The following is a 27,358-nucleotide window of genomic DNA, read 5'->3' as shown; positions in this document are numbered from 1 at the left end:
TGCTAATTCTGGTTTTAAATTGCCAATTATGGACTCCCATGCTTTTTTCAACAACGAGTCCATTCTCTTATCCATAGCATCCGTCAGGTTGCCCATATCCTCAAATGCTAAATCAGTCTTTTTAGAGACTTGTGAAAAGGCCGCATCTAATTTAGGGTTCTTATTCCAAACGGACGTGGAATCTTCCGCAAAGGGAAACCTTCTCTTAAGGGATTGAGAAAAGAAAGGCTTTCTTTCAGGGTCCTGCCACTCCTTCTTAACAGTATCAACCAGAAGTTCGTGCACTGGGAAAACCCTGCCCTTGTGTTCCCCTAGACCTTTGTACATCTGGTCATGGAGACTAAGAGGTTTAATATCCGTGTGAATGCCTAGGGTCGTGTAAATGGCACCTAGCAGTTCCTCAACCTCATCAAGAGATAGTTTGTATCTGGAAGACTTCTTGGACTCACTGTCCTGGTCTTCTTCACCTGACTCTGTCTGCGAGTCGGAAGCAACATTCTCCATTAAGGAGTGCTGCCCCTGAGAAGGGCCTGCAAAATCAACTGCTTCCGCTGAAGGATCAGGAGAGGCAGGTGCAGGACCCTGAACATCAGGGTGGGCTGTAACCTGTGTGGGTACCAGGGGGGGTTGCACCCTTTCAAACAAGGTTTTGAAAGAGGAAAAGGTAGAGGCCAGTTCCTTAACTGAAGCAGCTAGACTATCCTCCTGTTCTGCATCCCTTTCCCTAACTAGAGAGTTTATGCAGTCTCTGCACAAAACTTTTGCCCAAGAATCAGGAAGGGAGTCCCTACAGGAAGCACATTTCTTCTTAGAACTATGTGTCCTTCCTGTTTTTTCTTGGCTTTTTTCTAGGCTCTTCTGAAAAATAGAAGACATAAGGACCCACATTTAAAAAAGCAAAGATACAAAAAAAGTTTTTTTTTTTTTTTTTTTTTTTTCAAAACAACATGGTTACAACCCTCTGGGAAGCACTAGACAGACACTACTGCTAGGTGCCCTTGCTGCCTATCCCTCCTCTCCCCCAACCACCAAGGGAAAGTAGAGGAAGGAAAAAAGACACAGTCTAAGATTTTGGGAAACCCTCCCCAGGAAACCCTTACCTTGGACTGGCTGGAGGTAGCGTCCCTGGTCGGGTCCCGTTCCGGAGAGGTCACCGACATAGTGGGGTGGTTGCGCTGTGTCTAACTTGTCCCAACGAGTATCCGACACCTCCAGCAGGACGCGTGGGTCTCTTATCAGCGCCGCGACCCGGAACCGGAAGTCGCGGGTCACAGGGAATCCTTTCCGAGGCGCACCGGAAGTGACGTCGCCCGCCACTCGGCCCGCACTTTTTGAAAAAAACAATGTGCGGCCTGTAATCAGGGTGCCCGGAGCTGAGTTCCCCCGCCGCGGTCCTGAGGACACGATAGGGACCCCCCCACAAACCGTCTGTCGCGCTCGACCTGGTTGGGGTGCGTTTTTGGCGGTAAGTTTTTCGCCCAATCTCCTTTAGGAAGCCCTTGCCTCCCACATAGGAAAAATAATGGCCACAGTCCCCTGACTGCACTGCCTGGTTCCTTAGCAGTGTCTCCCCACCGGAGGAAACACTAAGAACTGAGGTCTAGCAGGGGGAGGAGAGATTTTAAAGGCTGTGCAGTGTTTCCTAAGGAAGAGGAGGAGCCTATCTCTCAAGTTGTGGCTGTCCTGAAAGACGGATAGGGAAAAATGTCATATGGGTACAGCATGAGTAATTGTCACTCAAAATGTAAGCACTGAAAGCTGAAAATTGGCCTGGTTAGAATGGGTGTATTAAGTGTCCAGTGGGCAAGTGGTTAAACCCACCATCTTCAAACAGCTCTAACACAGCTGTGGACCTAGAGGCTGCATGTGTGGGATCTTATGAGTCATTAAAAACAAAAATCTGGTTTAGAGGTCCAACCGCACCACTTCCTCTGACAACGGCAAAGAAAGCAGTTCTGAAAGCCTGGTCGATGGCTCGAGCAGAAAGACCCACTCCTTCTGGCACTTATCACAATATACCCCACTATGGTTTAATCCGCTGTTTCCTGAATTCGTCTCCATACCTGATGCACGGGTCTGGGCAGTGAAGGGCATTAAATATATGTATCAAATTTTCTCCGGGGGGGGGGTTAAGACATTTCATGTTCTGAAATCAGTTTGACCTCCCTAATAAGTACTGTTTTAGATACCTTCAGCTCAGACATGCATTCTGTACTCAATTTGTCACTGACTCGGTTGCCTTCTTTACTTCCACCCTTGATCTTCAGAGATGATACACTGACAAAACCTCGAGTGGACTAGATCTAAATGGACATTAGACTTCCCAGCGCTAGACGATGAGGACTGGGAGGAGATGTGGGAATGCCCCTTCATACAGTTAGCACCCGCTAAAGATAGACGAATACAATTCCAAATATTACATAGAATTTATTTCACCCCTGCACGCTTGCAAAAAAAGTATCCCTCTATCCCTGCCGTGTGTTGGCGATGCACGGTAGATCAAGTGGATTTCATACATATCTTCTGGCACTGCCCTAACATCTGCAATTTTAGGGCAGAGGTCATATCGTTTATTCGCACAGTGACAAACTTCTGATGTTTAAAAACTCCACGGAGTATAACTCTTTCCTCCAGTCTCATCTTGAAAAAGAGGATGGAGAACAGAAAATAAAAAAACACAAAAAATATTCTCGGGATGTTGGAGACTATAAATCAGGAACTGTTTTTAGATGGCAGAAATCCTCAGTGGCACCGGCCAATGTAGATTCTACTATGGAGGTTGTTGCTGTGGGGATACATTCTAATAACGGTCAACACGCTGTTCACCAGCCAGGTCCTGTATATCCCAAGCCTGTCTATGCCACTAGAGAACAAACCGTTAAAGGTGGTTCTCCTGGATATTATGCATCCCCTCGATCACCCAGGAGGAATAATAATAATCACTCTGGTAAACGAGGTAGATCCAAAGATAACCAACGAGACTCTAGGACCCCTTACGATTCAGAGCAAAGCTATTATGGCCCTGTAGATTCACCCAGGAGGTCTGATGGCTATGCAGTCCCATATGAGTCCAATACCCAATATTATAACTACCCTCCTGTCCATACACACAATAGATTTTTCCCCCTTCGAGATGTTCGCGGTGAGGGTGGGCCCGATTTTAATCGAGCACACTACACTCATGACCCTTATGGTCCAGGACCCCATGGAAACCAGGATTTTCATCGGGATGGCCCAGGACACAAAAGGCCTTCGGATCCAAAAGAGGGACCAGGAGGGGGTAGAAAATCACAAAGGAAAAAGAAGAAGGGTCTAATCGGCCAAGGAGTGTTCAACCTCAGCTCTAAAGAGCTGACCCCTAATGAGCTGCTGGTTTTGGATAAAGGTTTGAAATTTGCCCCCCCCTAGCAAGTTCAACAAATTTAACATGTTCATTGATATGCAAAAATGTGTGCGCAAAATCAACATACAGAGGTACTTTTTGTCTAACACCTCACCTCCTGCAGAGAGGGCTGCTACATCTGGAGCGGTTAATACTGGACTATCGAACCCCTCATTATTTAATCCATCTGTTCCAGTGGCCCCTGCAGTAAGCATATTCAAGGATTTGGTGCTTCAAGATCTTGCATCCTTGCCTATCAAAAAAACATTATCACAATCCCCTACCTAAGGCCCCTTTCACACGAGGAGTTTTTCAGGCGGTATAGCGGTAAAAATAGCGCTGCTATCCCGCCTGAAAAACTCCTTCACTGCAGACTCAATGTGAAACCCCGAGGGCTTTCACACTGAGGCGATGCGCTGGCGGGAGACAAAAAAATCTCCTGTCAGCAGCATCTTTGGAGCGGTGAGAGGAGCGGCGTGTATACCGCTTCTTTCCATTGAAAACAATGGGAAACCGCGGCAATACCGCCCGCAATGCGCCTCTATAGAGTCGCATTGCGGGCGGTATTAACCCTTTATCGGCCGCTAGCGGGGGTTAATACCGCACCGCTAGCGGCTGATACCTGCGGCAAATCCGGCGGTATAGCGCCGCTATTTTTAGCGGCGTTATACCGCCACCGCGGCTCCCGCCCCAGTCTGAAAGGGGCCTAAGGAAGGCTTTCAATCCTTGTGTGACCAGAAAGACCTTGTTGTCCGCCCGGCGGACAAGGGGGTGGAATTGTGGTCATGGACAAATCCAAATATGTTGCGGAAATGTCTAGGATTTTATCTGATCAAGAAACGTATCAAGAATTACAGGAGTAACCCTACCAATAAGTTCAAGAAAGAGCTTGTAGGTCTAGTTACTGAAGGTTTCCAGTCCTGTATCCTGAACAAAAAGGAAAGGGCGTATTTGGTACCTACGGCTCCGCGAATCCTGACTACCACTTACCAAAGATCCACAAAGATTCTATACACCCTCCCGGAAGGACTATTGTGAGCGGTATTGATTCTATTACCTCTCGCATTGGCCGCTACATTTACTTTTTCCTTCAACCATTGGTTAAATTGACCCCGTCCTATTTGAAGGACACTAACTCTATTAAATTACTAGAGAGTATAGATATACGGGGGGGGGGGGATTACCTACTTGCTACTGCAGACATAGCTTCCCTATACACATGTATCCCCCAGGATTTGGGCATTGAGGCAGTCACTCTGTTTCTAAACCGTGATCATTCTCTAATGGAGGAACAAAGATGATTTTTTATTATCGAATTGCTCAAATTCGCCACTACCCACAACTACTTCTGGTTCGACCAGAAGTACTTTTTACAGAAACGTGGAGTGGCGATGGGTGCCAAATTCGCTCCGAGCTTGGCCAATCTTTTTATGGCCAAGTGGGAGGAGGATGTCGTCTATTCGGAGCGGAATCCCTCCCTGGTCCTATGGGCCAGGTATATAGACGACATCCTCCTCCTATGGGATGGTTCTTCGGAATCGCTTACAGATTTCTTTTCTGTGTTGAATGACAACAACCGTGGTATATCTCTTACAGTTGAATATAGTACCACCAAGATCAACTTTCTTGATCTTGAAATTGGGCTAGAGTCTGGAGAGTTCAAGTTCCAGACTCACTTCAAAGCTACAGACCGTAATAGCTTCATTCCTACGGACAGCTGTCACCACAGATCATGGCTCAGATCAGTTCCCCGCAGTCAGTTCTTACGCCTTCGGAGGAACTGCAGTGACACTGCTACGTACCTGTCCCAGGCCTCTGTGTTCAAACAGAGATTCCTGGAGAAAGGATATGATGAGACTGCCGTGGACCTGGAGTTATTAAATGTTGAACAGATTGATCGAGGATCTCTTTTGACAGATAGACCTCCACGAGACACAGATAAGACTTTTAGGTACTCCATGCTCACATCCTACTCCAACCAGCACAAGGATCTAAAAACTATCATTAGCCGTCATTGGAACATTCTAAAGAATGACAAAATACTTGGACCGATGCTACCTGAACAGGCTAAGATTGTATTCAAAGGTGCTCCATCTCTGAGGGAGCACATTTCGATCCCCCGACACGTCCAACCTTCTTTCAGAACATGGAAGGTTATTTTCCGTGCAAAAAATGTACAGTTTGCAAGTATAACCTCAACGGGAGACGTAAAACCCTGGAATTTCAGTCCAGAGTGACTAACCAAACCTACCCGATCAAACAGTTTTGCACCTGTGCGACTACACGTCGTTTATCTGATCACCTGCCCGTGCGGGAAATACGTGGGTCGCATGACTCGCGCGTTTTCCATACGGGTGGGTGAACATATCACCAAGATTTTAGGAGGCGACACAAAACACATGGTGCCAAGGTATTATAGCTCATGCCACAGTCGAGATCCTAGGGGGTCCCAATTTCTCATTATTGATAGGTACATCCCACTTTGGAGTGGTGGAGCAAAAACTTGAGTATCACGGTTAGAAACATACTGGATCTATGAACTACAATCCCACTCGCCTCAAGGTATGAATGTAGAGTGGGATATTAATGCGTTCATTAATATATACTTAACTCAATTAGAAAAATGAATTTACGATGAACTATCAATTATATGTATAATATTATACGGTTAAGTTATTTTTTGTTTATTTGGACATTTTGTAAAAAAACATTTCTCTGACCACCCATGTTCAATTATGGCTTCAGTAATAATGCATAATTTTTATTTAATTTTATGTAGGATCCCAATATATTATCTATGGGAATGTTTAGGGTTTTTTATATGGCCCTATCATAATTTATTTTTCCACCCTGATTGCATTGGAAAATTCTTATTATGAGGGTGTTTTTATTTTATTTTATTTCTTTTTTATTTATTATGTTTTGTCATTTAACATAATGATAATCTTTGATACGTTCGTGGAAATTCTGCTTTATATGCATTTTTTCCTTAAGGTTATGGATATTTTTGTCTAAAAACCTTCTTGCTTTGTTTGACCATTTTTTATTTGGCTATGTGACAGAATCGGCCGATGCAGTCCTTTGACTGATCTAGACCATCTGTCTTCCTTGTGCCCATCTCTATTTAGGTAGTAGAGCTCAGTACAGGCGGGGGTTAACTCACTCCTTGATTTGCATTGTGTGATGCGGTCATGTGACGTGATTCCACCAATGCCGTACCTGGAGCGCATCCCCTGCTATCAAAACGAGGCCTGGCTGTATGGTCACGTGGTTGCAGAGTGCTATCACGTGACGTGTATTCTCCAATGCGGAGCTTGGAGTGCATTTCCATAGATTAGAATGAGGCTTGGCAGCACGGTCATGTGACCCGCTGGAACCAATAGGAATCTTGGATCGGAGACTACTGTTATACATGGGGAGGCACTTCCTTGAGTGCTTTTATTAATCTGGTTTGATGCTTATCTTATTTTAATATTATGCGCTTTTTCTCACATTAATAGTGGCACATTCAGGATAGTCACTGGTGGACATCCAATAATTTTTTTGGCTTGTCCTCTTCTTTTTATATTTTTTCACTTTTCTATTCCCCAGTCATTTCCGGTTTGAAAGTGAGGCTTGACCCGCACGCCACACTCTCCATTTTGTATCAACCAGGAAGTGTTGAGTTATTGCCACCGCTTTCCTATTGGAGCCATGATTTGAACAGGTGGGTCTCTATGTATATTTAAGGGTAAGTGTAGCAAGATGTCAGCACCCCAGATGAAGTACTATTGTTACGAAACATGTCGGGAAGGACGGCTGTCGTTATTGCTACCCTGATTTTATGAGCTTGTTTTACCACTGCAATATATGAGTCTCTCTCTTAATAAATTCCTTTTTTTTTTTTTTTTTTTTATACGGAATTATGCTATGTGCACTCCAACTTCTTCTTTTACATTGGGATATCTGATGTGTCGTCTTTGGGATTTGCTGTAAACCATCACCTGGTGTGAATCCCTAGATTTCCCTGCCTGAGGTCTTGTCAATGATTCCTGGTTTTGAGACATCTGTGATATATCCTCTACAGTGTATCGTATTTACAAGCTTGATTGGCCTAGTGGGTATATGCCCTTCTGGGTCCAATCTATCCGGTAAGCCCCCTATCATAAGTGGTGGTGGATCTTCTGTCTAGCAATCACCGTTGGATTTGGTCTATTCACCTAGTCACTGGATTCTTCATATATGAACTTTGTTTTATGAACAGTTTTCATTCACTTTTATTTTCTGGCTCCGTCCAGTTTCTTGTCATTAGTATCCATTTATTGGAGGTTTATGGATTACTACTAATGGTAATACTATCCATTGTCACACGTGGTGTTATATATGAACATTGTTTATTCAATTTATTTATGAATTCATCACTAGGCATTCAAATCTATTTTAGCGCTACACTTTTTCCACAATTTTTTTTTGAGCAAATTGATCTTTCTTGCTGTGTTAGCTGCTCCACTCACACATTATTAGATAGCGCGGTATTTTTTCTTTGTATTTCATATCGTTTATTCGCACAGTGACTACTATTCAGATAGGGCACTCAATGGAGGCCTGTCTCTTGGCCTGGTTGAGTCCCTAGCCAACTGTAGAGCCCCCAGAATTCTGATTGGACTCTATTGTTTTATGAAAGAAAAATCATTGTACTTCACAGGACGGTGCCACAAGAAAAAAACTGGTCAACTCTAATCTGTCCTTATACAAGGCCACTGTACCTGTCGAGGGGATGCCCACAAAAGTTCCACAAAGTGTGGGACATTTGGACTGAAGTCCCTTACACAAACGCAGACCCAAAGATTGACCCTGACTGGTTTAAATACAAGCACTTTGCCGGTGTACTGTAGATTTGGGAGCGCACTTTTAGTCTGAAGCCCCACACACACACTATCAGTTTTCCTGCAGGTTTTTCTCTTTGGGTTTACCAAAACCATCTAATATGAGGTCAAACCTTAAGAGTTTCAATTCGTATGCAATCAGGCAGGCCCTTGCACTACATGGTTTTGGTAAACCTGAAGAGAAAAACCTGCAGGAAAACAGATAGTGTGTATGGGGCTTAAGTTCCAGTTAGGGCACTAATGTTTGTGACTGTTCCAAGTTATGTTGTGTAAAGGTTCCGAGCCTGGGTATGCCCAATAGGCTCAGTTTTTTGTAGGTTACTCTTTTTCAAAAACCTCAATAAAAAGGATAAATAAATAATAATAAAAAAAAAAGAAGAAGATGGATGGATAGATATTATATAGGAGGCAATTTTGGATAAATAAGATTTTTTTTTGAACACTCCCACATTTTGGCCCAAAAGAAGGACGGTAGAACATTTAAAAGCAAACAGTTTAAATTGGAGTTTACAAGTTACCTGACTTTTTCCTTCTGCTACAGCCAATACTGGTAATACACACCAATGCTGAAAAGTAAAAAAAGAGAAAGTTAGTACAGGTGGTAATTATAATTTTCTACCTTGTTTGTACAGTAAATCTAACTTCCTATTAAAAACACGCAAGTTTCTTTAAAGCGGGAGTTCAACCATTTATTTATTTTTTGCCCTTTTCCCCTTAGATTCCTGCTCGTTTTGTCTAGGGGAATCGGCTAGTTGTTTTAAAAATGAGCAGTACTTACCCGTTTTCGAGATGCATCCTCTCCGTCGCTTCCGGGTATGGGTCTTCGGGAGCGGGCGTTCCTTCTTGATTGACAGTCTTCCGAGAGGCTTCCGACGGTCGCATCCATCGCGTCACTCGTAGCCGAAAGAAGCCGAACGTCGGTGCGGCTTCTTTCGGAAAATCGTGACGCGATGGATGCGACCGTCGGAAGACTGTCAATCAAGAAGGAACGCCCAGTCCCGCAGCCCATACCCGGAAGCGGCGGAGAAGATGCATCTCGTAAACGGTAAGTACGGATCATATTTTAAAACAACTAGCCGATTCCCCTAGACAAAACGAGCATCCATCTAAGGGGAAAATGTGTTCTCCATGGGTGAACCTCCGCTTTAAAATCAATATATTGTCAATTATGACCAGAATTTGCCTGTACTGTAAATCCATGTCCACATTTTATTTTAGAAGGTACCAAAAAATGAAGTACGGGGACACTAAAATTAAAATTCTGGATTGCAGTTTGTGTCCTACTTAGACTGACTGAGAGATGTATACATCCCATATGTCAGTGGTGCTCAGCTTGAAAGTTACAGAGGCTGCACTTCCAGAGGGCCACACATTTGTAACTTATTTTTGGACGTTGAGGAGCATCACATAAAGTACAGGTAAGCCCATTCATTAATGGGTTGTACCACACCTCAATGCCTGAACATCTGTCCTGCTGTATTTTTGCCAACATACAGTGATGACTCTCTTGTTTAGAGTGCATTGCAGTAAGTATTGCCAATAAAAACACCTCCAACATTGGTGTCAGAGGAAACAATAATAACCTCCCGCATTGGTGCGAGTAGATGCAATAAAAAATCCCCAGCACTGGTGCCAGTGACAGCAAAAATAATCCCAGCATCAATGACCATAAAAGCAACCTCAAGCATTAGTGCCAATAAGACACAATACTACCCCCTAGCAATGGTGTTAGTGGACACAATTATAATCCTAATAATCAGGAGGCAGCAAAAAAAAAATACATCATTGGTGTCAGTCACTGCAATATCAGATTAAAACCAGATGGGAGGGACTTGTGTCTGGTGATGAATTCTAGGCAAGGGTTTCTACAGGTAAGTCAAAAACAGTCTTAAAGGGGTTGTAAAGGTTCGTCTTTAATTTTCTAAATTGGTTCCTTTAAGCTAGTGCATTGTTGGTTCACTTACCCTTTCCTTTGATTTCCCTTCAAAATGTTTTTTTTCTTTGTTTGAATTTCTCACTTCCTGTTTCTCCTCAGTAAGCTTTCCACCATCATCCGAGTGGTGGAAAGTCATTTAGAACAGCTTACTAAACACCTTACTGAGGAGGAACAGGAAGTGAGAAATTCAGACAAAGAAAACAAAGAAAAAAAACATTTAGAAGAAAAATCGAAGAAAAAGGTAAGTGAACCAATAATGCACTAGCTTAAAGTAACCTATTTCGAAAAAAAAAAAATGAACCTTTACAACCCCTTTAATTGTACATCACAGGATACACAAAAGAGTTAATTCCTAAACTACTTGGATGTCCAAAAGCAATCTCATAAGAAATGGGCAAGAGCAAACAGCCATCAGGCCCAACCAGTAACAATCTTCTTAACATAAGTGGAGGAAACACTGACAAGGACATTACACAGCCACTTGCACGTTATGACCAAGGATGGCATCTGTCAAGGAAACCAAGACGTCTGGAAGAGGGGGCCTTCACAGGAAAGGGAATCCCACCTTTCAAGTCATAGACTTAAAATGTAATGACGTCTACTTCAAAAAGCCCAAGGATCCCTGGATCTGGACACAAATCTGTCCATGACCTCTGGATGGAGGGGTGACTCACCAGGATCTAGTCATTGGTGTATTGGGGAGTCCACTTGCAAATTTCCTATGCCAGAAATGTATATCACGGACAGAAGAGAGCATGGAGTACCGTCCAAGTCAGATTGCTCTCGGCTTCCCGAAGAGCAACCTGACTTCTGGTACTGGAATTAGGCTGCTTTCACATTGAGGCGTGCAGCCGCGGTGACGGTATAGCCGCACTATTTGTAGCGTGGCTATACCGTCATATTTACCGCGATATTCGGGCGCTAGCGGTGAGGTTTTAACCCCCGCTAGCGGGCGGTATTACCGCGCTTTCCCATTGATTTCAATGGGAAGGCGCGGTGAACACACCGCTCCTATACCGCAGTAAAGATGCGGCTAGCAGGACTTTTGGAGCGTTCCTGCTAGCGCACCGCTTCAATGTGCAAGCCTTCGGGCTTTCACATTGAACGCTACAGTGCATTATTTTTCATGCGGTATAGCAGCGCTATTTTTAGCGCTGTACCGCATGAAAAACGCCTCAATGTGAAAGGGGCCTTAGTGATGATGTTGCGCTGTTAACAATAAAAAAAAAAAATCATATACTGTACAGTAGGTAATGTGCATAAATAAATATGTAAAAAGGTGACTGCGTCAATAGGTACTTCTGTAATATCCACAAGTATCAAGTGACAATAAAAGTTAACTAAACATACATAATATATAAAGTCCCAATGGTGACAGTAAAGTGCAAGGTGATTAAGGTCTTCCACATTACAACAGTGAATAAAAAGGTGATGGTGTCTCTTCTTATAGTGTATATGACACCTCAGTGCTCACAGGCCTCTCACCTTACTGCTGTAAGATAACAGCATTGAGTTTAGTAACTCTCATGGGCAATACTTGGGTCTCAACATTTCCCTGGGGATCTATGTAATGGATGATGTCCTTGGGACTGGATATATGGCAGTACCTCCTTGAGTGTAATCTCAGGGTTCCTCCTATTCACCTCCATAGTGATGGTATGTAAACAAAGGTGCTCCAATAGTGTAATAAAGTTTCACAAAGTATTTTATTGTAAAAACGGCCAAAATATTATTTATTTAAAATATTGTTTATAAAATTATTATTCCGGTCTATCTGGGCCCAATCCCAACGCGTATTTTCCCGTATCACATGACTTTATCAGTGGATAACAGATAGAGATGGTGTGCTTTTATAGTATAATGGGACAATTATATGGCCATTTTACCATGGTCTACCATTGGGACATTATAGTGGACATTTTCCTGTGACCCGCCGTATCGAATGGAATCGGCAGTCATTTTCCCATAGTTTTCAATTATTTAGATGATATTCACTATACCAATCGACCAGGGCAGACATCTTTCCGTGGATATTTAGGCAACTATTAAGCTGGATGAAATCGATACACATATATAATCCTTTTAAACTGAAATGATGAAGTAAACACGTAGTTGATAAGACGACAGCCTAATAGTTAAAGACCATCATTTAAAATTAATTTTAAAAATTAGCACAGAGATACCGGAACTGATGTAGGTGCTGAACATCATAACCAATCGCCATAAAAAAATAAGATAAATAAAAATGAACATTTATGTATAAGCCACACACTGTGTGGAGGACTGAGATAGATACTGTGACGGAATTAGAATGATATCCCCGTCAAGCATTCCCTTCTTCCCATAAAAGCAAATCACCCCAATATTCCACGAGGAGGAATATTCCTGGAATCGCCCAATAAGCCACACATGAGTCAGAGCTTACTGCTGGAACAAGACACTTTAATGGCAGCATGCTGCTGGTATATATGCAGTTTACAAGCTAAATCCTCAATCAAAGAACAATGAAATCTCCACCCCCTTTCCACACACAGTGGGGGCTCTCATACAGATTATAGGCAGACACTTTGGCGCCGACTCTGAAGACCCATTTCTTTAGATAATGACATCAGTGAAGGTAATTACTAGTTGTAACAGAATACGTTATCTAGACAGCTTGGCCCCGCATATAGAAGAGGTAATTACCACAATGAAGCAATCAGAATAATTAACATGAGCCCCTTCTAATCACAGTAAACACAGGTCTCCTTCACACACACACACACACAATAGATCAATTACCCTTTCAAATAGGGAGCTGGCTGAGGAAGGGACATTAACATTTCAACAGAGGAATGAGTCACACCTGAAATCACCTGTTACCTCTAACACACACACACACACACACACACACACACAAATTACCAGCAGGGAGAATTACACTGAAGCATATCCTTCACAGATACCCAAAATAAATAAATAAGATTATTTTAAATGTGATACAAATAGAGTGAACATAAAGTGGAAGTGGAGGTCATATGTAACACATGAATGAATAAATTATGAAGTGGTGATACATATGGGTATACTATAGTATGTTTCTCATTGATTGATTTATTGTATTTGTAATGCGCCAAATACTGACCCGTCAGGGAAGCGTCTAAGCGCAGAAGACATACCTGTAAATAGATAAATCAAGTCAGGGAAAGAAAATAGAAGGAAAAGAAAAAAGGAGAGCACAAAAAAGCAAACTACCAAGGAACAACAGGGAAAACTAACGTGACTCAGCCTGCTTTTCCCTCAAAAAACCAAGTTTTTATCCTTTTACGAAAGGCCATAATGGAGGGGAGAGACCGGATAGAAACAGGGAGACTATTCCATAGGGCCGTTGCTCTCACAGAAAAGCGTCTACCCCCGAAGGTAAGCAGGCGAGCAGATGGACAAGTGACGAGACCAGCTGTAAGTGATCTAAGTCCTCGTGCAGGGGTGTATCGCGTTATCAAGGAATTCAGGTATTGTGGGCCCGTCCCATGATAAGCGCGATAGGCGAGACAGAGAGCCTTAAACTCAATGCGATCTACCACAGTGAGCCAGTGCAGTGATCGCAGGGTAGGGGTAATATGCTCCCGCCTATTTAAGCCGGAGATTAGTCTAGCGGCCTGGTTCTGGACGAGCTGGATTTTCCTCAGCCACTTTAGAGGCATACCCAAATACACAATATTGTTGAAGTCAATCCGGGAGTTGACGAGAGATTGAACCAAGACTTTCCGGTGGTACTGAGAAAACAAATTTTTGACCTTTCTCAAACACCTGATGTAATACAGTGCATTGTGGATACATTGATTGACTTGGGGTATCCAATTCAGATTACAGTCAAAAATTGTCCCCAGGACGCGGACTTGATTCACTGGAACCGGACACGGACATGTGAAATAGGGGTAGTCCAGAGAACAATCTTGAAACTAAATAGTAAAATTATCTCTAGTGGACGAATATGAATTTAAAAAGGGATAGCAGATTAACCACTTCCATACTGGGCACTTAAACACCCTCCTGACCAGACCAATTTTCAGCTTTCAGGGCTCTCACATTTTGAATGACAATTACTCAGTCATGCAACACTGTACCCAAATGATTTTTTTGTCCTTTTTTCCCACAAATAGAGCTTTCTTTTGGTGGTATTTGATCACCTCTGGGTTTTTTATTTTTTGCGCTATTAATGAAAAAAGACCGAAAATTTGGAAAAAAAAAAAATTTTTCTTAGTTTCTGTGATAAAATTTTGCAAATTATTAATTTTTCTTCATACATTTTGGCCACGATTTATACCGCTACATGTCTTTGATAAAAATAACCCAAATTTTTTGGAAATTATTTGGTCTGTGTGAAAGTTTTAGAGTCTACAAGCTATAGTGCAAATCATAATAAATTATCACATATGATCACACCTGATGTACTGAAGACCCATCTCATTTCTTGAGACCCTAACAAGCCAGGAAAGTACAAATGCCCCCCCAAATAACCCCTTTTTGGAAAGTAGACATTGCAAGGTATTTAGTAAGAGGCATGGTGAGTTATTTGAAGTTGTAATTTTTTCCCAAAACACTTTGCAAAATTAAGATTTTTATTTTTTATTTAAAAAATTTCTCAAGTGTCATTGTAATAGCTTATTTCTCTCACATGGCATGTGCTTGCCACAAATGACACCCCAAAATACATTCTGCTACTCCTCCTGAGCAAAACGATACCCCATGTGTGAGACTTTTTCACTGCCTGGCCACATACAGAGATCCAACATGCAGGGAGCGCCATCAGGGGTTTTAGGAGCATAAATTGCACATCTAACTAGTTGACTACCTATTACACTTTTGAAGGCCCTGGTATACCAGGACAATGGAATTACCCACAAAGTGACCCCATTTTGGAAAGCTAACACCCCAACGTATAATCTATGAGGCATAATGAGTCTTTTGAACAGTTAATTTTTTTCCAGAAGTTTTTGGAATATGTGGAAAAAAAATGAAAACGCATTTTTTTTTACACAAAGTTGTCCATTGATAAGATATTTCCAACACATAGCATGTACATAGCAAAAATGACACCCCAAAATACATTCTGCTACTCCTCCTGAGTAAAACGATACCCCATGTGTGACTTCTACACAGCCTGACCACATACAGGGGCCCAACATGCAAGGAACACCGTCAGGTGTTCCAGAGACACATAGTATGCACATACCAAGAATTACACCCCAAAATACATTATGCTGAGCAAAGCGTAAACAAAAGATTACCTGTGGTAATAGTAGCGCAGTTCTACACAGCAGGATAGCACTGGTCCAGGCAGCATGCAGGGACTTGGTCAGCAACGTCCAGGCAGGGATACTGTCCCGTCAGGGTTAGTGCAGGTGGTCAGTTCATGCAACAGGCAGAGGCATGATGGCATAGGTCCTACAGGCAGCAGGCAGAAGTAGGGCCTCGTTCAGGACAGAATGGGGACAGGGGTAGAGGCTTCTCCCACCCAAATCTCTTTGAAGCCTCCGGGCAACCAGACCCTAATCTAGGATGAGAAAACAAAAAAAATGTTTTCTTCATCCAAAAAAACTTTTCTGGAGCCCCTCACATATGTGAGACCCCTGTGTTGAATCCCACTAGTCCAGTAGCAGGGTACAAGATCAGTCTAAGAGGCAGGCAAAAGGCATGGTCAAACAGTCTGAGGTCAGTTCCAGATCAGGCAGAGGCATTACAGAATCGTTAGGCATAAGAATGGTCGAAAAACAGTCCAGGGTCAATTCCAGATCAGGCAGAGGTATTACAAAATCGTTAGGCAGAAGCGTGGTCCAATAACAAGCCGGGGTCAGTTACAAAGCAGGCAGTGGCATAAGGGGTGTGAAGGTGTGTGAAGGCAGGAACGGAGGATTATGTTTACCATACTAAACTAATAATTTAGTTTAGTATGGGAACGTTTAAAACAGCCAGTTACACAGAGGCCTGGTTGCGAAGGACACTCGGCACAATAATAAACTGTCTCTCGTCTGACTCCTTCACTGGCACACACTTTACATTTTTTTTTACCTATTCCGCCTGATTCTGTGGGAGGGACCTTATCCGGGAAGTGCCGTTCGGAGAGTCGACTTAAAACAGCTGATCTTATGTTTTGGGGTAGGTCAGTCTGGAATATCAGGGAAGTGGTAATTTCCTCCAGGTAGCCAAGGAAGGGTAGGGGGTTTTGGGTGGATTTGCGGTAAATAATATGGGAGTTGTAGACGGCCAAATGAAAAAAATAAATAGCTACTTTCTTGTACCAATGGTACGTGCGTCTTGTGGCCAGATATGGTTCCATCATTTGATCATTTAAGTCGACTCCCCCCATGAACGAATTGTAGTCCCGGATGCAGGTGGGCTTTTGGATGGTGGTGCCACGCCTTCTGCGGGTTTCTACAAAGGAATCGTTGTGGATGGAGGACAACATATATACGTCTCTTCTGTCCCTCCACTTCAAGAACCTCCTTGTTGCGCACACTTGCCGATTCCCCTTTCCTCAGCTTCTTATTTACAAGGCTTTGAGGAAAGCCTTTCCGGTTCTTTCTGGCGGTGCCACATGCTGGCGTCTTCTTCCGGTGCAGGTTGTGGAACAGGGGAAGAGACGTATAGAAGTTGTCCACGTACAGGTGGTATCCTTTATCCAGGAGGGGGGTGATGAGTTGCCAGACAACTTTTGCACTTGATCCCAAGTAGTCTGGGCAATCGGGGGGATTCAGCTGGGTGTCCTTCCCTTCGTAGACCAAGAAGGAATACAAGTACCCTGTGGCTCGTTCACATAGCTTGTACATCTTCACCCCATAGCGGGCTCTTTTGCTTGGGATAAACTGTTTTAATTTCAGTCGGCCACAAAATTTAACGAGGGACTCGTCTACACATATGTGTTGTTCCGGGGTATATATTTGGGGGAATAATTCCGAAAAATAATTTAATAAGGGGCGAATTTTGAAAAGCCTGTCAAAATTTGGGTGATTTCGGGGAAGGCACTGGGTATTATCATTGAAGTGGAGGAACCTCATGATTATAAAATATCGGGATCTGGGCATTGTTGCAGAGAAAATTGGCATGTGGTAAATGGGGCGTTTTGACCAAAAGGAATGTTTTTCATTTTTTGGGTTGAGTCCCATGCAGAAGGTGAGGCCTAAAAAAAATCCTGAACTCCTCCACTGTTAGGTCTCTCCACTGGAAGGGACGGGCATAAGATGATGTGGGGTTGTTGGTGATAAATTGTTGGGCATATAAGTTGCACTGGGCCACAATGCTAGATAGCAGTTCCTCAGTGAAAAATAAATCGAAAAAATTTATTGGTGAAAAATTGTCCGTGTCCACCTGGACTCCTGGCTGGGCAGTGAAAGGGGGAATGTTGGCTTCTCCGGAATTTGGAGGAAGCCACAAGGGGTACTGAAGGGCATAGGGAAGGCTTGCATTGGTCCTTGGCCTATGTTGCCGAGGTACTGCGGTGCTGGTGGATGGCACGACGGGGCTGGTGGATGGCACGACGGGGCTGGTGGATGGCACGACGGGGCTGGTGGATGGCACGACGGGGCTGGTGGATGGCACTGCCTCCTCACCAGAGCGCCTTCTTTTGGCGGGCTGCCTATCTTCCCCCTCTGAGCCTGTCGCTGTTCCACTGGTGTAGACTGGCTCATAGTCGACATCCGAATGAGACTCCGAATAGCAATCGGAAGAAGAGAGCTCCCCGTTGCTCTCGTCAGGCGCGGAAATAATTTGATATGCCTGCTCAAGGGAAAAGAGACGTTTCGACATGGTTGGTAGCGACTTCACAGGTGTGTGGCACAGATGTGCACTGAGGCGGCACAGATGGGCAGAGATGGGTACTGAGGTGGCAGAGATGGGTACTGAGGTGGCGAAACAGATGTACACCGATGAGGCAGCACAGATGTGTACAGATTGCACAGATGTGCACTAATGAGGCGGCACAGGTGGCACTAATGAGGCGGCACAGGTGGCACTGAGGCGGCACAGGTGGCACTAATGAGGCGGCACAGGTGGCACTAATGAGGCGGCACAGGTGGCACTAATGAGGCGGCACAGGTGGCACTAATGAGGCGGCACAGGTGGCACTAATGAGGCGGCACAGGTGGCACTAATGTGGCGGCACAGGTGGCACTAATGTGGCGGCACAGGTGGCACTAATGTGGCGGCACAGGTGGCACTAATGTGGCGGCACAGTTGAGGCGGCACAGATGTGCGTTGAGGCGGCACAGATGTGCGTTGAGGCGGCACAGATGTGCGTTGAGGCGGCACAGATGTGCGTTGAGGCGGCACAGATGGGCACTGATGAGGCGTTACAGATGGGCACTGATGAGGCGGCACAGGTGGGCACTGATGAGGCGGCACAGGTGGGCACTGATGAGGCGGCACAGGTGGGCACTGATGAGGCGGCACAGGTGGGCACTGATGAGGCGGCACAGGTGGGCACTGATGAGGCGGCACAGGTGGGCACTGATGAGGCGGCACAGGTGGGCACTGATGAGGCGGCACAGGTGGGCACTGATGAGGCGGCACAGGTGGGCACTGATGAGGCAGCACAGATGTGTACAGATTGCACAGATGTGCACTGATGAGGCGGCACAGGTGGCACTGATGAGGCGGCACAGGTGGCACTGATGAGGCGGCACAGGTGGCACTGATGAGGCGGCACAGGTGGCACTGATGAGGCGGCACAGATGTGCGTTGAGGCCGCACAGATGTGCGTTGAGGCGGTAAAGATGGGCACTGATGAGGCGTTACAGATGGGCACTAATGAGATGGCACAGGTGGGCACTGATATGCACTGAGGCGGTAGATGGGCACTGATCACAGGTGGGCACTGATCACAGGTGGGAACTGGTGGCACAGGTGGGAACTGGTGGCACAGGTGGGAACTGGGCACTGGATTGGGCGCTGGAAACTTTGTAACGGTTGAAAGACACTTTGTATCTCTCTCTCCTCACAAACACGCTGTCTGAGGAGAGAGAGAGCCGGCAATGAGAGATGATCTCATATGTTTACATTTGAGATCATCTCCCATTGGCCACACAGATCGCGCTGTAAATAGCCGCTGTGATTGGCTATTTAGCGCGATGTGTGATTGGCTGTGTCCAGGGGACACGGCCAGTACAGAAGTTCCCCGCTGCGCGCTCGGGAGCGAGAAAAGAGCAGGACGCATTTATGCGTCCTGTTAGAGATTCGGAGCCACCCTGCGGCCGCACATATTGGTACGGCCGTCGGGAACTGGTTAAAATACAATCAAAATCATTAATAAAAAGCAATTTAAGTTGAACTCCATATTTAATCCATGGGGTGTAAGAGTATCCATTAAAAAGATCCATTTGGATTCTAAATTGACTAAGGGTTCCTATTTTATGGCTACCTCGCCAGTGTTTGGCGTACACTGCCCCTTCTGTGTTACAGCCCACAAAATCTTTCATTTCAAATCTGACTCTTGTACTGGTTAATATACAACTTAATTTCTTTTCGTTGGGGCTTTTGGTACGTGTACATTCAAAACATCTTACATGGGTAAAAACCATTCCCCGTAAAGAAGGTAAAGCCCCTTTTAGGGGGGGATCAATAAGATTTTTTTTTTTTTTCCAATTCTTTATTTATGTTTTTTTTTCTCAATAAGATTTTTAACTAACTATAACTATACACAATTTGGGTTTATTAGGTAAATTATGTAACGGACGATCAGACTGCAGTACTTATTCTTCTTGACTAATGCCATTCTGTCCATTGATGCTACTTCCGTTCTTCATCTTTCCCCTCCGGTCGGGGGGGGGGGGGGCATTTCTGGAGACAGCACCATCTCTCAAAAGTTTGGCCCCCTCCTCCTTCCTCCGGGGGGGGGGGTGGGGTGTGTGACTTTAAAAAAACAAACAACATACTGACCAGACTATAGGTGAACATTATGTCGTGTTGGTGAAGAACATTAATACCGCGTTTCTCCGAAAATAAGACCTACTGCGATATTTTTGGGGAGGGCTGCACTATAAGTCCTACCTCAAAAATAAGCCCTAGCTTAAAGTAAATGTAAATGCTAAAATCCACTCTCCTACAATAGTATACAACGTAAAAAGGTGTGTGTTTCTGCAACACAACTATATCAAATACCTTCAGTACAGTGTCGCTCAGCTGATCTTATCTCCTGACTTCAGCGGGGGATCTCGGCCTCCCTCCCTGCAGTGTTCAGAGCGAGGAAGACAGCTTGGGGAGGGCCATGGAAGCGCCCAGTGTCAGCCCCTCCCCCCTTCCATTGCAGGCATTCAGCTGATCTCTCCTCATCACACAATGTGCATCAATGGATCTCCAACCTCTTCTCAGACCTCTCCAATCATAAACACTTTGTAGATCTCCTGGAGAAAGGAAGGGACCAATTCCAAAATTGGGCACGCACTCGTGCAGTGGTGCCACCTTGCCGGGTTTGGGTTGCATTTGTGCAGTCGTGCCATCAGCCATGAAGAAAAAGCCATCCCCTAGCCAAGGAGGGGGATCAGTGTGCCCAAACAGGATGGCGCACACGCCCTGTTTGAACTGATTCTCTCAGCACCCTCTATTGCCACTGTCTGAGACCTGCTGCTTCCATAGGCACAGCATGGTAAAAAACAAAAGAAAAACAAAAAAAAAAAAAACACACACACAACATGCATCGTTGCCACTCAAACTCTCCAGCACCCAGCAAGGATACAGAACCTGTACCCACGAGTAGTGCAAAAAAAAAAAAACAGCCCAATCTTCACCTTCTCCAGGATAAGCATCCCTAATAGGGTCTTCAAGGACTGTGCAAAGCAGACCGTGGCCCTAGATCTGTAAAACCACCCCACCAGCTAGCTCAGTTGAACTTTACAGGCATTCCCAATCTTTGACGGGGGTCTGTGTACTGTTCCTCACCTTCTCCACACTTTTTTCTTCCTGTCATTCTGGTACAGATTAATCTTAGTTTCATCCATCCAAAGAATGCTTTTCCAGAACATTGGTAAAACAACTCGCCATGTCTGGCAACGCATCAAGGATCATGTTTATTATTCCGGGAATGGAAAAATGCCAACTCCTGTTAGTAGACACTTGGACCTTTACCATAGGTTTGACACCACATGTGTCTATTGCATTGGCTGTAATTCCTAAGATCGTAAAGATCTACTGTTGCAGAAAAATAGGGCCTCCAAAAACCAAGGCAACATTGCATTTATTACCGGTTTCAACACCCAGTACAAAGAGTTCGAAAGTATTCTAAAAAAATACTGGCCCATCTTAAAAGAAGATTGCATTCTGTCTAAGACACTTCCAAATAAGCCATCATTTATATACAGGAAAGCCCCTTCCCTCAGACACCATCTGGTACACAACATAATAAACCCCACAAAGAAGGTGGAAATTTGTCCTGAGCTTGAAGGGTTCTATAAATGCCAGAGGTGACTAGCATGCAGGGAAAGTAAGAAGCAGCCCCGCAGAAAAACTGAGTTCAAGTCCAGGACAGACCAAAAAGTCTACAAAATCAGAGATTTAATCACCTGCAATACTACCCATGTGACCTACGTTATAGAGTGCCCATGCCATTTGCAATATGTGGGTAGAACCACCAGGCCCCTACGCGTTCGAATACGAGAACATATCAACAACATCCGTAAAGCATTCCCCAAGCATAATCTATCACACCACTTTGAACAGTTTCATTAAAAAGATCCATCAGGCCTCATATTCTACGGAATAGATATGATTAAAGATAACTGGAGGGGTGGGAACAAACAAATTGCAATTTCTCAGAACGAAACGAGTTGGATCTACCGACTGGGGTCTCTCGTGCCACATGGCTTAAATGTAGACATCGATCTCAACTGCTTTTTAGCCAATCCTTAAGTACAGCTCCATACCTCCACTTCTTTAACAGTATACTTACTCTTTCCAGTATACTTCTTACCCATAGCTGTATTATTACACCATCCTCACTATATCAGTTAGCAGGTAGTGGCTGATGCTCCCTGACAGCTCCCCCCTGCTGTGTATAGTGAGTGACTTATTCACTAGGACATTTCCTGCACCTCAGCAAACCAATTATGTATAGTATATGCTTTACATTCACTATCCCATTTTCCTTACTAGGATCACTTGTATATACAATTTTTTTACAGATACACATGTGGTTATTTTTATATTAGTCTCCATGTTGTTCTGTCTCTCTAATCACAACCTAGTAGGTTATTTACCCATAGGACATCTTCAGCCCAATTATTTATAGTTCATCATCACAGGAAGGCCATCACGGCCATCACTAGCCATTGCTTTAATATTGAGACTAATTTACATGGCAAATGCAGCCATTCACTGCCTAAGGGCACATTTACACTTATTTGTTTATGTGTAGTCATTACACAGTAGGGGTGATGCGCCTCACTTATCAGCCCATCACCTGTCCAACATGACATATACGTTTTGGGTTAATATTACCACTAGAGGTAGACCGATATGGGTTTTTCTCTGGCCGATACCGATATTTAGAAATCACGGCGGCCGATAGCCGATTTATGATGCCGATTTTTCAGTCGCGTTTGGGCTAAACAGTAAAGTTAGCCCATATTTATTTTTTTTCAACCAAAAGTTTTCATTACCTGTTTTTGTGTGTGTATATATATATATATATATATATACATACATATATACATACATATACACATACACACATACACACATACATACATACATACATACATACATACATACATACATACATACATACACACATATATACACACACAAAAACAGGTAATGAAAACTTTTGGTTGAAAATAAATAAATATGGGCTAACTTTACTGTTTAGTTTTTTTATTTTTATTTGTTAAAGTATATTTTTTCCCCAAAAAATGTGTTTGAAAGACCGCTGCGCAAATACCGTGTAACATTAAATATTGCAGCAATCGCTATTTTATTTCCTAGGGTCTCTGCTAAAAAAAAAATATATAATGTTTGGGGGTTCCAAGTAAGGCCCTTTTCACACTACAAAATAAATCCGTTTTAATAATCCGTATTAAAATCCGTCAGATAATGTTAAAAAACGGAAGTTATACGTCCTTTATAAAATATCATTAAAGTCTATGGGATTTTTTTATGTTCCGTAAAGATCCGTAATAGTCCGTTATAACGTACGGACGTTAGTTATAACGTAATATGTGACGGGTCTTGCACTATTTTTTGTCCATTTTTTGTCCGTTGCAAGTAACGGATATATTAACGTCCGTTATATTTTAACATTGAAGTCTTTGGCGCACGGACGTTAGTAAATGTCTCCGTAAATGTCCGTTATAGTAACGGACGTTAATTTAACTGAGCATGCTCAGTAAAGACTTCTGGAGCTGGACTTCAAGAAAGGGTGAAATGGTTTTTATTAACGGACGTTAGAAAGGAATGATATAACGGATGTATACGGATATATACGGATAAACATTATCCGTTTTCAATAAAGGAAGAATGGTAAAATATTTATCCGTATGTATCCGTTATTAAATCCGTTAATAAACGTCCGTTAATAGGTGTAATACGAATATTATAAAACGGACATACAATCCATAGTGTGAAAGAAGCCTAATTTTCTAGCAGAAAATACAGGATTTTTACTTGTAAGCAACAAATGTAAAAAAAGATTTAGCCTTTAAATGGTTAAACTGAGAATTCTCCTACACGGAGTTCAGTTAATTGATAAGTAGCAACATTGTATATCTTTTCTAAAACTTGGCAGGCTGCCCAGGAGAGAGAGAGAGAAGGTCTTCTACGGGAAGCACTTGCATTGACTTGTATTGCAGAAGCTTTTTGCAAGTCGCGGTGCTGAACTTATCAATCGGCTTTTTTAAAGCACAAATCGGCCGATGCCGATTAATTTAAAAACGCCAAATATCGGCCGATATATCGGCCAACCGATATATCGGTCGACCTCTAATTACCACTTTCATCAGTACACTGATATTGCCATATCACAATGGGAGCTATTTTTCACGTTGTTCACAGTTTGGCTTTAGGCCTGAATTATTACCAGTTATTCATTGCCTATGGGCACACTTACACTTATCTGTTTATGTGTAGTCATTACATAATAGGGGCCATGTGCCTCACGTATTTAGCACTGGGCTCATTAGCCCATTACCTGTTTAATATGACATATATGTTTTGGGTTAATATTACCACTTTCATCAGGACACTGATAATGCCATATTACGTTGTTCACAGTCTGGTTTAAGGCCTGAATTATTACCAGTTATTACCATTATTTCCACATTATATAGGAGCTGCTATTATTATTGTTGTATACAGTCCGTTTTTACAAGATACCTGTTATACTATTGCCTGCGGGGTATACAGAGTGGAACGCCGTGCTGCGACATGTTAGGTTACCATGGGTTCCCATATCTCAGCCTGTTAGCCGTCCGATTGGCCATGATACCAGGGGGTGGGCGCATCCCACGGCACTGATTGGATTTCCGCAGGGAGGGGGTGGAGCCTGCAGCCCGGCGGCACTCACATATACTTGTCAGTGATGAATGTGCGGGCACGCCTTTGAAAACTATCGGCAAATCGAACGTCAGGCGTACACGCGCACATACGTCACTTCCGGGTCAGCGTTCAGGTGGTTGTGGTTGGAACGCACGCCACTCACCGCCTCATACATGCTCTGTACCCTGCATCCCTGACGCTTATACTCTATATTTTCGTCTGGATTTGCCTACCGCAGTGTGTTTGTTTATTTTTATTTCGATTGTTACCACCATTGTTATAGCCGCTCCTTGTGAGCATCAGTGGCTATCATTTTTATTCGATTTTTATTTTATTTTATAATAAATTTTTTTTTATGGTACTACACCTTAGGAGCTCCTCTCTTTGTTTTACCCTGATGTGCCCCATACCATGTGCCCAGTACTCTGATGTGCCCCATACCCTGACCACCAATGTAAGAGACATCCTTCCCACTGACCACCAATGTAAGAGACACTTAAATTTGAAAACGGTCAGATAAAAAAAAAAAAGTATCGGTATTGGCGAGTACATGAAAAAAAAGTATTGGTACTTGTACTCGGTCCTAAAAAAGTGGTATCGGGACAACCCTAGTACCAGCAACAGCACCAGTACCAGCAACAGCGCCAGTGCCAGCAACAGCGCCAGTGCCAGCAACAGCGCCAGTGCCAGCAACAGCGCCAGCGCCAGCAACAGTATCAGTAACAGTACCATTAACAGTACTGTACATGCATTTTTCTGATAATTGAATTCCCCATCCTCCTAACTCCCATCATTGGTGTTCCGGGAGGTGGGTGGAATAGTAGTGCCCCGTCATTGGTTTTACTGGGAGGGGGGGGAGAATAGTGCCCCATCATTTGGTGTTAATCTGCCATTTGAGTGCAACACTCAGTTTTTTCATTATTACTGTTAAATAAACAAAAAAATTACACATTTTGTTTTAATGATTTTATCCGATTAATCGAAAAAATAATCGGCCGATTAATCGATTATGAGAATAATCGTTGGTTGCAGCCCTAGCTATAAGCTTCAAGGAGTTTTGTGACAATGGGTGGCAATACCTCCCCCATAGAGAAGAGAATGTCTTGGAAGTGCAAATATTGGACAGAGGGCATAGGGGGGTGGCAATGAGGGAGTTTGAATGAGTAATGAGTGAGGTTTTGTAAAAAAAGGTTTTGAAACACAGAATTCAGTATATTCTCTTCGAGGCAAGCCTACCATGAGGTTGTGTCTACGTCATCCTGGGACCCTGCTTCTGAACGCCATATTGGGCCTAGCCATGTGGCCTAGGCCTTCTCGATTTAACCAGTGAGGGTCACAGATAGGAGTGTTAAGTATCTTTTATTATTATTGTTGATATAGACTGTATCTGATATCTGTTAGAATGTGATATTCCTACTTTGAAGGAAATAAATGTAACTGGTTTTATTCAAATGTGTCTGTCTTTATAACTAGCATTATAGCCTTATAATCCTCGGATTAGAGGATATTAGCAAACAAGGGACTCATGCACATTAATACAGATGCAGTAGTAATATAATATAGGTTAAATAATATATATATAATATTGCATGATTGATACTTCAATCACCTTTTAAAAAAATTTAGTTCATGGTTTACCTTTTGCTTCACATTTAAAGCATAAAGGAATTGCACAACACATTCCACATTCAAAATGCTCACAAATATAGGTGCTGCTGTAAACTGAAGACATGAATAAGGCAATAAGGCGTGATTGTGAACAGAGGGGGATTTTTCATTGGGAGGAAAAAAAAAAGTATAAAAAGTCCAGTAAAGCCAGGTTCACACATATGCAGCTCTGCAAGCCACGTTTTGCACTGGCATGGCAGCCCATTCATTTGGATGGGCTGCTGTGCCTCCTGAAACACAGGTTAAAGGTCCCTAAAGCATTTCAGAGATTGCAGCCCACACAGAAACCACAAGTGCAGTGATTATACTATAATGTCGGGTACACACGATCATTTTTCAGCATGAAAAAAAAAAGTTTTTCAGCATGTTGAAAAAAAACGACGTTTTCCCAACAAGTTTTCAGCCATACCGATCTTCTGGCTGCATTAACAAGAGCTGCTGACCTGGCAGCCAACTTTACTGACTCCTCTGAGGCGTCAGCTAGAAATCCTACTGCCTTGAATAGGAGTGGAAAGGATTTTAGAAGCTCCTGTCTGGAGGTACCGGCCAAGATGTGCGCCTGCAACTGGGTGAGCCAACACTCCAAGTTCCTCGCTACACAAGTAGCTGCTAGAGCTGGCTTTAAACTAATCGCAGAGGCGTCCCAAGCTCTTTTCAATAGCAGGTCCCCCCTTTTGTCCATTGGGTCCCTAAGGGAACCTAGATCATCAAAAGCCAAATCCATCCTTCTGGAAACTTTGGCTAAAGGGGCATCCAGTCTAGGAACCTTGTTCCAAGGATGAGACACATCTGATTCAAATGGAAACCTACGTTTGAGGCTGCCTGAGAAAAAGGGTCTTCTTTCAGGTTGTTCCCATTCTCGCAGAATCCTATCGATCAAGGATTTATGAACCGGAAAAACCTTGGTTCTAGTCGCATTCCTTTGATACATAAGGTCATGCTTTGAGAGCTGAACCTGTTCCTCTTGGATATCTAAAGTATCATAGATAGCATTTAGAAGATCCCCAA

The 27,358-nt window shown here is 43.5% G+C and overlaps 1 protein-coding gene across 3 annotated transcripts in view; it reads right to left on the bottom strand.

The window, feature by feature from the left end:
- The window catches only part of GNG7 (G protein subunit gamma 7), a 110,394-nt gene that overhangs the window by 74,189 nt on the left and 8,847 nt on the right, over positions 1-27,358 (bottom strand). For all 3 annotated transcript variants that reach the window (XM_040322649.1, XM_040322648.1, XM_040322647.1), the window contains exon 2: positions 8,766-8,813. Coding sequence is in view for 2 of the 3 variants with exons in the window: in XM_040322648.1 (XP_040178582.1) it covers positions 8,766-8,813 (48 nt within the window). In the remaining variant the exon portion in view is untranslated. The remainder of the gene's footprint in view (positions 1-8,765; positions 8,814-27,358) is intronic.

The sequence above is a fragment of the Rana temporaria genome, chromosome 1 (genome assembly GCF_905171775.1).
Source record: "Rana temporaria chromosome 1, aRanTem1.1, whole genome shotgun sequence".
Classification (NCBI taxonomy): Eukaryota; Metazoa; Chordata; class Amphibia; order Anura; family Ranidae; genus Rana; species Rana temporaria.
This window is presented reverse-complemented; position numbering and strand designations above follow the sequence as displayed.